Here is a 13,391-nt window from a genome sequence, read left to right as displayed (position 1 = left end):
CATAGAGACAGAAAGTAGATGGGTGGTTGCCAGAGGATGAGATGAGGGGGGAATAGGGAGTGATTACTTAATGAATACAGTGTTTTTCCGGGGTGATGAAAAAGTTTTGGAATAAGAGAGAAGTGGTGGTTGCACAACATTGTGAATACATTAAATGCCACTGAATTGTACACTTTAAAATGGTTAATTGTATGTTATATGAATGTCACCTCAATGAGAGAAAGAGAGAGAGGAAGGAACTATCAGCCTGAACGTTTATCGCAGGGATGTCACTATGGGGGTCTCCCCAGTACAGAGACCATCTAAACAGGCTGAGGCACACCAGTGTTTCTCAGTGGGCTGGCATTTGGGGCAGGACTGTCTTCTCTGAGAGACTACTTCACACCCATGAGAAGTAAATGCTAGCAGCACCTTCATTCATGGTGACACCCCAAACATACCCCACACGGTTCCCTATTGCCCCTGGAAGATAGCACTGACGTAGTAGGAGCACTGCCCCTTGGGGGGGTGGGGAGGGGCAGCCGAGTGGTCAGTGTGAGTTCTGGGTCCAGGGCACCCCCTTTGGATCTTGTCTCTCCTATCCACCCGCTACTGACTTCGGGCAAGCTACTAAATACCTGTGTGACTCCATTTCTTCATCTGGAGAACTCAGGAAATGATAGTGTCAATTTCTTAAAGGTGTTGCAAGAACAAAATAGTTAATACACCGAAAAAAAAAATGTCTGGCACAGAGTACATGCTCAATCAATTTAACAATGTCATGAGATGTTGAGAGTGAGGGAAAACCCCAAATCTCAGTGTGTTACAAAAGAAACTGGGAGGATTCTCAAAACTCACCCACCTCTGTCCCTCACTATTCACCATCCACGTTCTAGAAGTGGTTCTTGGGGCACTCAGGCGAGTGGGGTGAGGAAGAGCCTCCAGGAGCTCTGCCACCCAAAGGAATTGGGGCCCAAGGCATCGAGGGACACCAAAATCTTTCTCCCCCTCCAGCAAACCAGAACTTCTTGCCAAGGGAAGAGAGAAAAGAAGGAAACGTTCTCTATCCATCGTCAACAATACTTTTTTGAGTGTGCAATTATTTTTTTAAGGTGGAGGAAAGTTATCTAAGAGGTTGGCATGCCCTTTAATAAATTCATGTAATGAACAGAACGCAAAGCAGCACTGTAATTGTCTCGACGGCTGGACCTGGGAAGAGATACTCTCTGGAATATTTCTAGAGCCTCTACAGAATTGCCCATATCAAGAACACGCTTTGTTCTTGTGTGATTTTTGTAAAAGTCCACATACTGCTGCCATTTGGGCTGGCGGATACACATTAGAGAAGACAGCAACAGCTGTCCCCACCCGTAAGAGAGGCCCCACTGCATAGTGTTTCCTCCCAGGACTGAAAGCCTCACGAACTGTCTATTACACAGGCAGGGGCCACAGAGTCTGACAAGGACCTGGAAAAACACCATCCCTTGAAGGTTTATGAGACTGGTTACCAAGAAAACATGCAAGAATCTCTCTGCCTCTCTCCTCTCCCATCACTGATAACAGAAACGAAGAACATGGGGCCCAGCCCCATCACTCCCTCACCATCCTTGGGTTTGAGTTTCCTCTGAGCACTTGAACACAGCCACATGGAAGGAAGCCACATACAAGGGGTCAGTTAGACTCAATTCCTTAAATGTCCCCTCCAGCCCCAAGGGGTTTTGACTTCACGTCTCTTCATTGCTGCCCGATTATTCAGCAGACACACTCTGAGATCCTGCTTGATGACAACCACCAGGCTAGGCTTGGGGGTCCAGTATTTCTTAAGAAATGACTTCCCAGTCAGGATAGAAGTAGGGAGCTTCTATTTAAATTTATAAAACTGTTTTGTTGAAACATACACACATCCAAGTTTTAGTTCTTATTCTGTATCACTCATCACCAATTATGGGTTGAATTGTGTACTCCAAAAATTCATATGTTGAAGTCCTAATGCCTACTATCTCACAATGTGACCTTATTTGGAGATACGGTCCTTATAGAGGTAACCAAGTTAAAACGAGGTCGTTAGGGTAGGCTCTAATCCAATATGACTGGTGTCCTTATAAAAACGGGATATTTGGAGAAAGGCAAGTACAAAGGAAGACCACGTGAAGACACAAGGAAAAGATGGCCACCTGCAAGCCAAGGAGAGAGGCCCTGAACAGATCCCTCCCTCAGAGCCCTCAGAAGGAACCAACCCTGCCAACACCTTGATTTCAATCTTCTAGCCTCCAGAACAGTGAGACAACAAATTTCTATTATTTAGCCAATCCGTCTGGGGTACTTTGTTACGGCCATCCTAGCAAACCAATACACCCCCATAATACTCCAAAGAAACACACTGGAAATAGCTGCGGTGGGAATCGGAAGACCAGAGGTCTCACTCTTTGCTTTGTCACTCCAAGCTGGGTGACCCTAAGCAAGTCACTTCTCTTCCCTGAGCATTTGTTCCCTCCTTTGTAAAGGAGAAAGTTGATCCCAAAAGTTCTCTCCGGCATGAACAGCTCATCTCTCTAAGGCTCCCGGACTGGACCAAGGACAACAGCCTGATGGTGTTCTCACTGTGGAAAGTTTCCAAGTTCTGGCATCCAAATATACTGACATTCCCAATGTCCCTCCAGACCTAGCCACATTAGACTGTAACTTTCTTAAGGACAGGGCCAGTGGATTCCCCCAGTATCAAGTCACTCAACACTAGAACACAGAGGCCAAGACCTGGGCTTCAACTTGGAGCATTCTTAACCCTCCTCACTGCCTGTCTGGAGGCCTGAACCCTAGACCCAAGAAACATTCATAAGACATGACATTATAGTTTGCAAACACAAAAGCCACATTTTATACATCAAAAGTTAGGACTTAGGGTTTGGCAAAATACTTTTGTGTTGCTTTAGGGACTTGAAACTCTGAGAACTGTAGAAAATAGGATGTTTGGGATATTTACATATTTTAATGGGAAAAACAGAATGACAAAGTTGACTGTAAGACTGCAGGCTGCCGATTTCATAGGACAGCCGTGTCACATGTGTTGCAGGAAGTTCCTGGAAGCCAGAACCCACCTCACACACTCATCAGCCTGTCTCCAGGGGCCTGACACAATATCTCAGGGGATGAATAGATAAACACTAGAATTTAGATCCTACACAGCCACAAGTAAACTGGACTTGAGATTGCCTCATATACTCTTGGTGGTAATAAAACTGGAGCCTTTGCAAGATAATCTGGCAATATTTGTCACTGTTTTCAGTGTGGATACTCTTTGCCCCATCAGTGTCACTCTAGGACCTCACCCAGAGAAATCTCCTCCGGCAGACACCAGGGTGCTCACTGTGGCATTGTTTAGGACAACAAAGACTGGATACAACCTTAGTGTCCATCAGTGGGGCATGGAGTAAACAAATTATGGTGCAACCATAATTCATGCAGCTTTTAAAAAGAATGAGACAGTTCTATCCAAACTGACACATAAATATAGGTCTGCAGATTTCTGGATATCAGAACAGATTTAAATATAGGCATTCATAGCCCATAAAAATGACAGTAATGAAATGAATAAGACATAAGCCCATATGGATCAACCAAGAACTGGAGAAACTGACAGCAGACAAAGGATAGCAGCAACATATTAGCAACTAGAAGGTGAACAGGCAGTGATAGCTGACTTAGCAGAACAGAGAATGCTAAGTCTATAGGGCTGAGGGGCTAACCAGCTGTGCCACTGAACCCCACCAAGGCTTGGGTATTGGAGGCTCCAGGTACCTCTGAGAGCAGCTGGATCCCCAAGTCCCCTCCTCGAGCCCATCAAAGCCTGGGGGCTCACTGTCAGGACAGGGAGACATGAGGAGTAGCAGGGAGCCCCCATACTGAAAACACTGGGGCCAGTGGGAGATCCCTCAGGAGATCCCTCGACCACGAGAGATGGCCTTCATGTCATGGACAGCTTCGACAACTTCCCAGCAGATGGCTGTAAAGTGACTTGTTCTAACAAAGTCAGAGGTGACAAGCATTTTCCAGCAAATGGAAGTCAAATGTCTTGAGAAAGGAGCACGGTTTTCTAATCAGCCTGAAGTCACACAAGGAGGAGCCCTGCTCACAACCACTTCAGGCAGCCGGGATTATGACCCGTCCTTCACTCTCTACCCTCCCACCCCTCAAGAGACTAAAAGATTCATCTCTAAAGAAATTAACACTGTCCAAAAGAAAACACTAATACTGATCTGCCACTTAAAAGAAGGTTGCTCACCTAAGTGTCCCTCGACTGACGATTGGATTAAGAAAATGTGGTATATATATACAATGGAATACTACTCAGCCATAAAAAAAGACAAAATCGTCCCATTTGCAACAACATGGATGGGCCTGGAGCGTATTATGTTAAGTGAAATAAGCCAGAAAGAGAAAGACAAACACTGTATCATCTCACTCATATGTGGAATATAAACCAACACATGGACAGAGAAAACGGGACTGTGGTTACCAGGGGCAGTGGGGGTGGGGGAGGGGGTGGGGGGTGGGCACAAGGGGTGAAGGGAGTCATGTATACGGTGATGGACAAACAAAAGTGTACAACCCAAAATTTCACAATGTTAGAAACCATTAAAACATCAATTAAAAAAAAAAAAAGTTCCAGCAAAGCAGATTTAAAAAAAAAAAAAAAAAAGAAAAAGAAGGTTGCTCTATGATCGGTAAAGGCTGTGGCCAAAACCCCTGACTGTTGACAATCAGCATTTTATTCCTGTTACTCATTTGGTTCCCATTGTGAGCAAATACCCAAGGCTGACTAGACATTTCATAAAAGCCTCAAATGACAGAGACAAAAGACAGAGGTCAAAAGTACAAACAAAAAAAAAAGGAATTAAGAGGGAAAAAAAACAGAGACAAAGCAGAGAAGAGAAAGGAACATCTCAAAAATTACCATCAACTATACTCAAAAATAAGAGATTTTGCAAGCAGAAAACAAGAACGAGTGCTATTAAAAAGGGACAAAGACCTTAAAGAACTTTTGAAAATTAAAAATGTGACAGTAGATATTTACAAATGACTCAAGAAGAGTTGGAAGATCAAGTAGAGACAATCTCCCAGGAAGCAAAACAAAAAGATAAAGAGATGGAAAATAAGGAAGAAAGGATGAGAAAATTAGAGGACAAAGCCAGGAGGTCCAACATCTGAACAAAAGGAGTTCCAGATAAGAGAACAGTTCACATAAATGAAGAACACGAGCTTCCAGATTAAAAGAGCCACTAATGCCCAACACACTGAAAGAAAAAGAGACCCACATCAAGCCACACCATCATGAAATTCTATAATACCAGTACTAAGAAGAAAGTTGCAGACAGTGTGGCTTCCAGGAGGGAGAAAAACAAGTCATTTATAAAGGGTCAGGGTGCAGAAGGGGTCAGATTTGTTAATAACAACGTTGGACACTCAAAAGCAATGGCATGATGCCTTTAAAATTCTGGGGGAGATTTTATTTCCAGCCGAGAATTCTATACCCAGACGAACTTTCAGTCAATCGGTACAGTAAACATTTTCAGACAGACGTGAAAATCTCAAAATCTCAAAAAGTTAATTCCCTGGTATCTTTTCTCAGGAAGCTATCAGGTGAGAGACTGTTCTGGTTATCTACAGCTGTGTAACAACGTATCCCAAAACGTAGTGGCTCAACACAGCAATGCATTACTATTCTATCTCACTAGTCTTTCTGTCAGGAATTCGGACACACAGGAACAAGTAGGGATGGCTTGCCTCTGCTTCACAATGTCTGGGGTCCCTGCTCAGACGACTTGAACAGCTGAGGGTTGGAGCAGCTGGAATGGTTAGCAACATTTTACCTCTCTCTCTGCAGCCTCTCTGCATGGACCAGTTTCAGCGTCCTCACAGCACGGCAGCTACCCGATAGCGGAACGTTCTACCTGGAAGCTCAAGACCTCAAGAGACAGGAAGTGGAAGGCACCAGTGTCTTCAGGCCTGAGCCTGGAAACTGGCACACTGTCACTTCTGCCATATTCGGTCGGCCAAAGCAGTCATAAAGCCACCAAGATTCAAGGGGAGGGGACACAAACCACCCCTCTCAACAGGAGTGGCATTAAAGAATGTGTGGCCGTCTCTAATCCCCCACAGAGGGTAACCAAGAAAGAGAAAGCCTGGGGAAACAGTGACTTGACTACAGAGGAGACGCAAAGGAAATTCCCAGGATAATGGTGAAGAGACATGCAGAGAGCCCGTCCAGACTGAAGCCCCAGAAGGAGGCCTCCAGGACGGATGTGGCCACGGGGGGCCAGGAGGAACGGAACTGCCAATTACCAGACAGGTTTGACCAAATGGAGAGGAGTGCAGCTGTTCTATCCAAAAGCATGGAGGTCGGCGAGTGACCGGTTTATAGAAAACTAAGCAAATGAATACAGGGGATGATTGTTATCGCCAGAGAAAACAAAAAGTTGCGAAAGAAAGGAAATGAAACACGGGACACCATGGGGCATGGCTGGGAATAGTATTTATGTAGTCATAATGATGTGAACACTGGGTACTGATTTAAGTAAAAATGGTGACACACCGATTTTCAGAGAATAGAGAAAGTGGTGCCGTTGTGAGAGTCTTCATTTTTTATAATAGTAAGTCATTACATAATCAAGAAGTGGCCATTTAAGCATGTTATTTAGGAATATGGAGGTAAATAACACAAGAACCCAGTGAATGAATTGGAAGTGTTGTCAATGCGGAAAGGGGTGAAGCCGGGTGGGGCAGGGGATAGCAGTTTTTCATGACAAATCTCGTTGTACTACTTGTATTAAGAACGCTCATACATTATACCAATGAAAATAAGAATTAAATTATAAAAGAGTAAGCTGTAGAATAAAACACATAATATGATCCTGTTTATATAAAAACACAATGTTCACATGTGTATATGGACGAGTAGAAAAACAAGGAGAAAAAACCAGACAACACACTAAAATATTAAAAGTGTTTGGGAGACCAAATGTCCATCAACAGATGAACGAATACACAAAACGTGGTCTATTCACGCAATGGAGTATTATTCAGCCTTAAAAAGGAAGGAGATTCTGATGTATGCTACAACATGAATGAACCTTGAGGACATTATATTAAGTGAAATAAGCCAGACACAAAACGACAAATATTGTATAATTCCACTTATATGAGGTTCGGAATAGTCAAGAAAATAGAATGGTGGTTGCCAGGGGCTGGGGAAGAGGGGGATGGGGAGTTATGTTTAATGGGTACGGAGTTTCAATTTGGGATAATGAAAAAGTTCAAAGGATGGATGGTGGTGATGGCTGCACAGCAATGTGAATGTACTTAATGCCACTGAGTTGTACACTTAAAAAAAAAGTTGTACACTTAAAATGGTAAATTTTATTTTATGTGAGTTTTACTACGCTAACAAAAGTGGTTGCGGGAGGAGACAGTTTAGGAAACTTTCAAGTTTTCCATATCAGTTGACTCTTCACAATGAAAACGTCTTCATGAAATACTTACATGTATAAACAAGACCAACGGGAAAAACTAAACCTATGAAAAAGTTAGTAAGAGAAACGTGCATTGCTCTAGGGAAGGAAAGAGAAGGGAGTGAAGAGAAAAAGGAGGAGAGGGGAACCAGCCCCGCGCAGCACAGCGAGGCCAGGGAGGGGAGCCTTGTGGAAGGGCGGTGACAAGGTGTTGGGAGACCAGAAGCATCCAGTGGGCTTTAAAGTTGTTTTGCTGAGGGATGTGTGCCATGCCCATAATTGTGCACACTCACTCAGCAGCCAGGCCCTAAGGAGAGAGCTTCAGTTCGCCAAGAAACAAACTCAAAAACAATTTTTTAAACTTATCTCATTTCAGATGCTGCTTTTAAATATTCCCTGCAAACCCCAGTGAGGAGCGAGTCTCCCAGAATCTCCCTGCTGTCACAATACATGGCATGCCATCGTATGCACCCTCAGCATCCCCAGAGTCTAGGGGACTCTCTAACAGAGTGAGACCGTGAGGACTCACCTGGCAAGCTAGTCTTCGGGAGAGAGGGCGAGCCGTTCCTTAGGAGGGGAACCTGGGCTGTGCCCTCACCACACCTGGGGGCAGCAGTCTAGAGGATGAACCTCCGCACTGAGAGTAGCTACTATGTGCACAGGAAATTGCACAACCTCTTTTCTTTTGGAGGACAACTGTCTCCTGGTCTTTTATGTACTTGGAGTGACCTTGTACAAACTTCCCTCGATACACACACACAGCACTCACAGAATTGTCTGCCACAAACCCAGCCCCCCAACACCTACTTTAACTTCAAAGGCCTAGGGAGGGGGAACTTGCCACAGGAAGCGTAACATTGCCTCAGTGAACCAGTGGATGGAGAAGTTTTATTTCTGGTCTCCTCTGGAGCATTTAACTTTGGCAGAATGTTGAAACATCGAGAAATGAGGATCACTGTCTTCTAACGTGACCAGATCAAATCTGATGGTACAATGTGATCTTTCAAACAGATATCAGAACCTTTAATCACTTGGAAGAAAAAATATGAAATTTTGTCTATGCTCATATTACAACTCTGAAGTCAATAAACAAGAACTGGAAAGAATGGAAAAGTGTTTGTTAGGGTAATGGGATTTTTATCTTTGTGTGTGTGTGTGTGTGTGTGTGTGTGTGTGTGTGTGTGTTAGTATCATAGCACAGCCGGCATTACTGAATACCGACTCAACCTTTTCTCATTTAAGCATCACAACAACCCAGCAGCACAGATATTATCTCCGTTCCGGGGATGAGCAAATGTAAACTCAGTAAGCTGCAATCACCTGATAGCAATCACACAGGAATTGAGCTGCCTGCTGGCTTTCCAACCCAGGTGTGTCTGTCCCTCTGTCCCCAAGCAGGTTGTGCAATTCACGAGGAAGTACCTTCTACTTGGCCCAAATCAGGAGTTTGGACATTAGAATTCTGTCCCACATTGTAAACTGCAGTTAGCTAAACTGAAAAGGCAAAGAGACGGCAGCCTGAGAACCAAACTGAAAAGACTGAGGAATATAGGAACAGATATGTGCAAGGGGGTGTGACAGAACAAAGTATGGCTTAAAGTAGCAGGACCTCTTTGCACTCCGAAAAATTGAGGCCTCCACAAAAACATCCACACGGATGTTTGCAGCAGTTTGTTCATAATTGCCAAAACTTGGACGCAACCAAGAGGCCCTTCAAAGGTGAACAGATAAATAAACTGTGACACATCTAGACCACGGAATATTATTTAGCACTGAAAAGAAATGAGCTATCAAGCCATGAAAGGCATGCACAAAGCTTAAATGCATGTTACTAAGTGACAGAAGCCAATCTGAAAAGGCTACGTAATGTATGATTCCAAGTATATGACATTCTGGAAAAGGCAAAACTATGGAGACAGTAAAAAGATCAGTGGTTGCCAGGGGTTGATGTGGGGAGAGATAAATAGGCAGACCACAGAGGATTTCGGGGGCAGTGAAACTACTCTGTATGAGACCATAATGATATATACATGTCATTATACATTTGTTCAAAACCACAGAATGTACACCACCAAGAGTGAACCCTAATGTAAAGTGTGGACTTGGGGTGATTCTGATGCATCAATGTAGGTTCATCCTTGGTAAAAAATGTACCTTTCAGGTGAGTAATATTGATAGTGGGGGAGGCTATGCATGTGTGGGGGCGGGGGTATATGGAAAATCTCTGTACCTTCCTCTCAATTTTGTTGTAAACCTAAAACTGCTCTTAAAAAAGTAAACTCAAAAAAATTATTGAGGCCCCCAAATATCTACTTATATTTACCATATTAGAAATTATGACAAAAAATTGTTTAAATATATGTTAAATCATTTGAAAATAACAGTAATAAACTCATTAAATTTTTTAATGCAAATGACTGTATTTTCCAAAACAAAAAAAAATTAGTAATGAGTAGTATTGTTCTGCCTTTTTACAAATCCCTTTAATGGAAGGGATTAACAGAACATAGCTGGTTCTCCTGTTTCTGCATTGAATCTGCTGGACTACTATACATCATGAAGTCTCTAGACACCATCACTGTACATTTGTGAGAAAGTGAGAATGAAGAGGCCAATAACATCTTAGTGTTATTATAAATACAGTTTTTAACTTTGAATTTCCTGAAACAGTCTTGGGTGCCCCCAGGAGTCCCCGGACCACACTTTGAGAACCATGACATAAAGAACTACGTGTGAGAAAGGGAAGGCGGGAGGCACTCAAGGACACACCCACCGTCTCACACATCTCACCTTTCACCTTCCCTAAGCCCCCCACCTCAGGTACCTCCACTGCAGGAACCCCAACTTCTTCAAAGACACCCTACCTTTACTCAAGGCATCTCCATCCCTCTCAGTGCAGCTCATTCTTGAGAGATCAACTAAAGGAGGGCTAACTGGGCATGGGCTATCTGGTTAACTCTCCGTCGGAACATTCTGGCGTCTTTAATAGGGGCTTTCTTAAGCTACAACTCCAAACATGGTTCTAAGAGTGGGCTTTCAGACCGTCTGAGGTGGGGTCAGCCGCCCAGCAGAGCACAGGAGCCGCCCCCCGTGAGACACAAGTGCTGAGTTCTGGTCCTGACCGGCCGTCACCGAGTCATTTTCTCCACCTGTAAACTCGGGCTGCACCACCCCCTCTCCCCACTTCTCAGGGCTGTCGTGGCGTCAAATGACCTCGTGGACCTGAGCCCAAACCTGAGTACAACCAAAGTAACCCCAGCCGCTGCTGACCTGCGCACTGTCCACCACTGTACTCCCAGGGGCGCTGGGAGTCTGCGCACCCCGAAGTCCAGATGCTCCCCGTGCAGGGCCAGTCCGTCCCTGTGCCGGGAAAATGCCCTCTCTTCCCGGCAGGCACAACCCGGCTGCCGCTGGCCTTCCGCGCCGCTGGCGGACCCCGTTGCGCAGTGGCCCTGAGCGCCGTCCAGGAGGCCCACCCCACCCCATCCCGGTTTTTCTGCCTCTTCTTCCCACCAGGGGGGGACAGCGAGGGACAGGGACTCAAGCAACTGAGGTTTAGAAGCAAAGCCGAACTTCCCAGCCACGACCCTCAGCGGAGCACCACGCCTGCCGCTGCGAGGCCCACCCATTGCCCCGACTCCTAGCGCAGGAGGGCTCGGCGGGCGGGGGACACGCTCCCTGGGGGCCGATGAAGTCGGCGGCGGCCTGCTCTGCCCACACATCTGGGGAGGCGAGTCCAGCACCTGCACAGGTTAGGAGCGCGCGGCACGCAGGGACGCGCGGGGACCCAGGGGACGCCGCCAGCCGGCCGGGGCGCGGTACCTGTGCCGGAAGAGCGGGCAGCCGCCCAGGAGCCTGCGCAGCTCGTTCTTGAGGCTCCAGAACTCGCCGTCCAGGTAGCGGTGCAGGGGCGAGTCCCCGAGCACCAGGTCGGACGCCGGCTCCATCGCGCGGCGGGCCTCTGGCTGGTCCGCGGGGCGGGTACCCTGCGCGCCTCCTCCGAGCTGCCCGCACGTGGGCCGGGAGCGCACGCCCTCTTTATCCCCACCCGCCAGGCCCGTCTCCTCCCTCCTCACCTTTGTCCCCTCCCTCCCCGGCGCCCGCCCGGCCCCGACCCCGCTCCCTGGGCCGGGAGTGCCGAGCTGGGCAGGGAGTCGGGGCTCCTCTCGCCCTCCCGAGGAACCTGAGACTCCACCGCCTTGCCCTGGGACTTCAGTCTCTGCCGCCCGTGCCCTCCACTCAGTTGTCCCTCCAGTCTGTGGGCCCTCAAGAAGCAAATATTAGAACCCTAGAGGAGAGCTGGTCAGGAGGACGCGGGCACGGGAGTCCCGGCGGCTCGGAGCTGAGACATTTTACCCAGCGGACCTCGCTTGCCAGCCTCTTTGCCTGGCCCCCAAGATCCAAGACTGCCTGGTCCGTGCTCTGGCCCCATCTCGGCTGCAGCTCGGCTCAAATCCCTGCCCCGTCCTAGCTGGCGTTACAGTGAACTTGAATATCACTGAAATGGGGGGTAGCCCAGGTCTGCAGCCACAGCGGTACAGGGTAGCTGGGAGAAGCAGACAGAACTAGGCAATGAGCGCTAAACTCCTTTCCCAGGACACCCCCTTTTGTTGTGGTGCTGAGTAGGAAACAAGTTACAACCTAAGTGGCAAATGTTCATTCCTTTCCCCTCGCTCTCGTAGACTTTCTTGATTCTCCTTTTAAATACGCAGGAAATGTTAGCTGTTCCCTTCCAAAGACCACTCTGCTGGAGGGATGACTGTGGGGGTGAGGGGGAGCATTGTGGTGCTGTCTGCTGTGTTAGGTTCATGGGCGTCACCTGTATCAGTTTCCTATAGCTGTGTACCAAGTTACCACAAACTGAGCGGCTGAAATCAGCACAAATTTATTGTCTTGTAGTTCTGGAGGTCAGAAGTCCAAAATGGATCTTACATCAAGGTGTTGGCAGAGCTGGATTCCTTCTGGAGGCTCCAGGGAAAAATCCTTTTCCTCATCTTTCCAGCTTCTAGAAGTCACCTGCATTTGTTGGGTTTTGACCCCTTCCTCCATCTTCAAAGGACATCCTCTGCTTCCATTGTCCTGTCTCCTTCTGACTTGGACCTTCTTGCCTCCCTCTTAGAAAGACACTTGTGATTGCACTGGATCCACCCAGATAATCCAGGATAATCCCCTCATCTCAAAATCCATAGCTTAATCACACCAGCAACATCCCTTTTGCCATGTGAAATAACGTACAAGTTCTGGGGATCGGGACGTGAACATCTTTGGCAGGCCGTTATTCTGTCGACCACACCATCGCTGCAAGTGCAAGTAACAATACCCAAATGAATGCGATCAGTAAGGGCTTTGTTTTCTCACATAACAGGAAGCCTGGAAATAGGAGAGTCCCAAGGGCAAGTTCAGTGGCTCTACCCCAGGGACCCAGCTTTTCTTTCCATCTTTCTGCTCCACCAGTGAGTTATCTTTATCTTTTTTGTTTTTTCATTTGTCGCCTCTCAATCATAACATGGATGTGGCAGCTCCAAGCATCACATGGTGCCAAGCAGAAGGAAGGTATTTCCTTCTATATCAGTCAGGATAGGATGGTAGTAAGAAACAACCCCAAAACGACTCCAGGGATGCTGTGGTCATGAATCCAAACCTTAGGGTTTATAAAGACAAGAGTTTATTTCTCATCCCTGCCACATGGGGGTTCTGCTCCGTGTCCCCTCACTCCAGGTCCTGGCTAACAGAGCAGCCATCACTGTGTGGCCGCACAGGCTCTTAAAGCTTCCGGCTGGAAGGGACACGTAACTTCCACTCACAGTCCATTTGCCAAAGCACAACTGGGATCAGCTGCCCCGAGTCCACCATCTCTCCGTCTCTCCTCCTCCCCCTCCTCCCCTTCCTCCTCCTCCTCCTCTGTCC

At 46.9% G+C, this 13,391-nt stretch overlaps 1 protein-coding gene across 6 annotated transcripts in view; it reads right to left on the bottom strand.

Moving 5' to 3' along the window:
- Window positions 1-11,432, bottom strand: part of ACOXL (acyl-CoA oxidase like) — a 371,667-nt gene extending 360,235 nt beyond the window's left edge. For all 6 annotated transcript variants that reach the window (XM_058534585.1, XM_058534586.1, XM_058534590.1 and 3 more), the window contains exon 1: window positions 11,307-11,432. In XM_058534585.1, coding sequence (XP_058390568.1) covers window positions 11,307-11,431 — 125 coding nt within the window. In that variant the 5' untranslated portion in view covers window position 11,432. The remainder of the gene's footprint in view (window positions 1-11,306) is intronic.
- Between the last annotated feature and the right edge of the window lie 1,959 nt (window positions 11,433-13,391).

The sequence above is a fragment of the Diceros bicornis genome, chromosome 40 (assembly GCF_020826845.1).
Source record: "Diceros bicornis minor isolate mBicDic1 chromosome 40, mDicBic1.mat.cur, whole genome shotgun sequence".
Classification (NCBI taxonomy): domain Eukaryota; kingdom Metazoa; phylum Chordata; class Mammalia; order Perissodactyla; family Rhinocerotidae; genus Diceros; species Diceros bicornis.
This window is presented reverse-complemented; position numbering and strand designations above follow the sequence as displayed.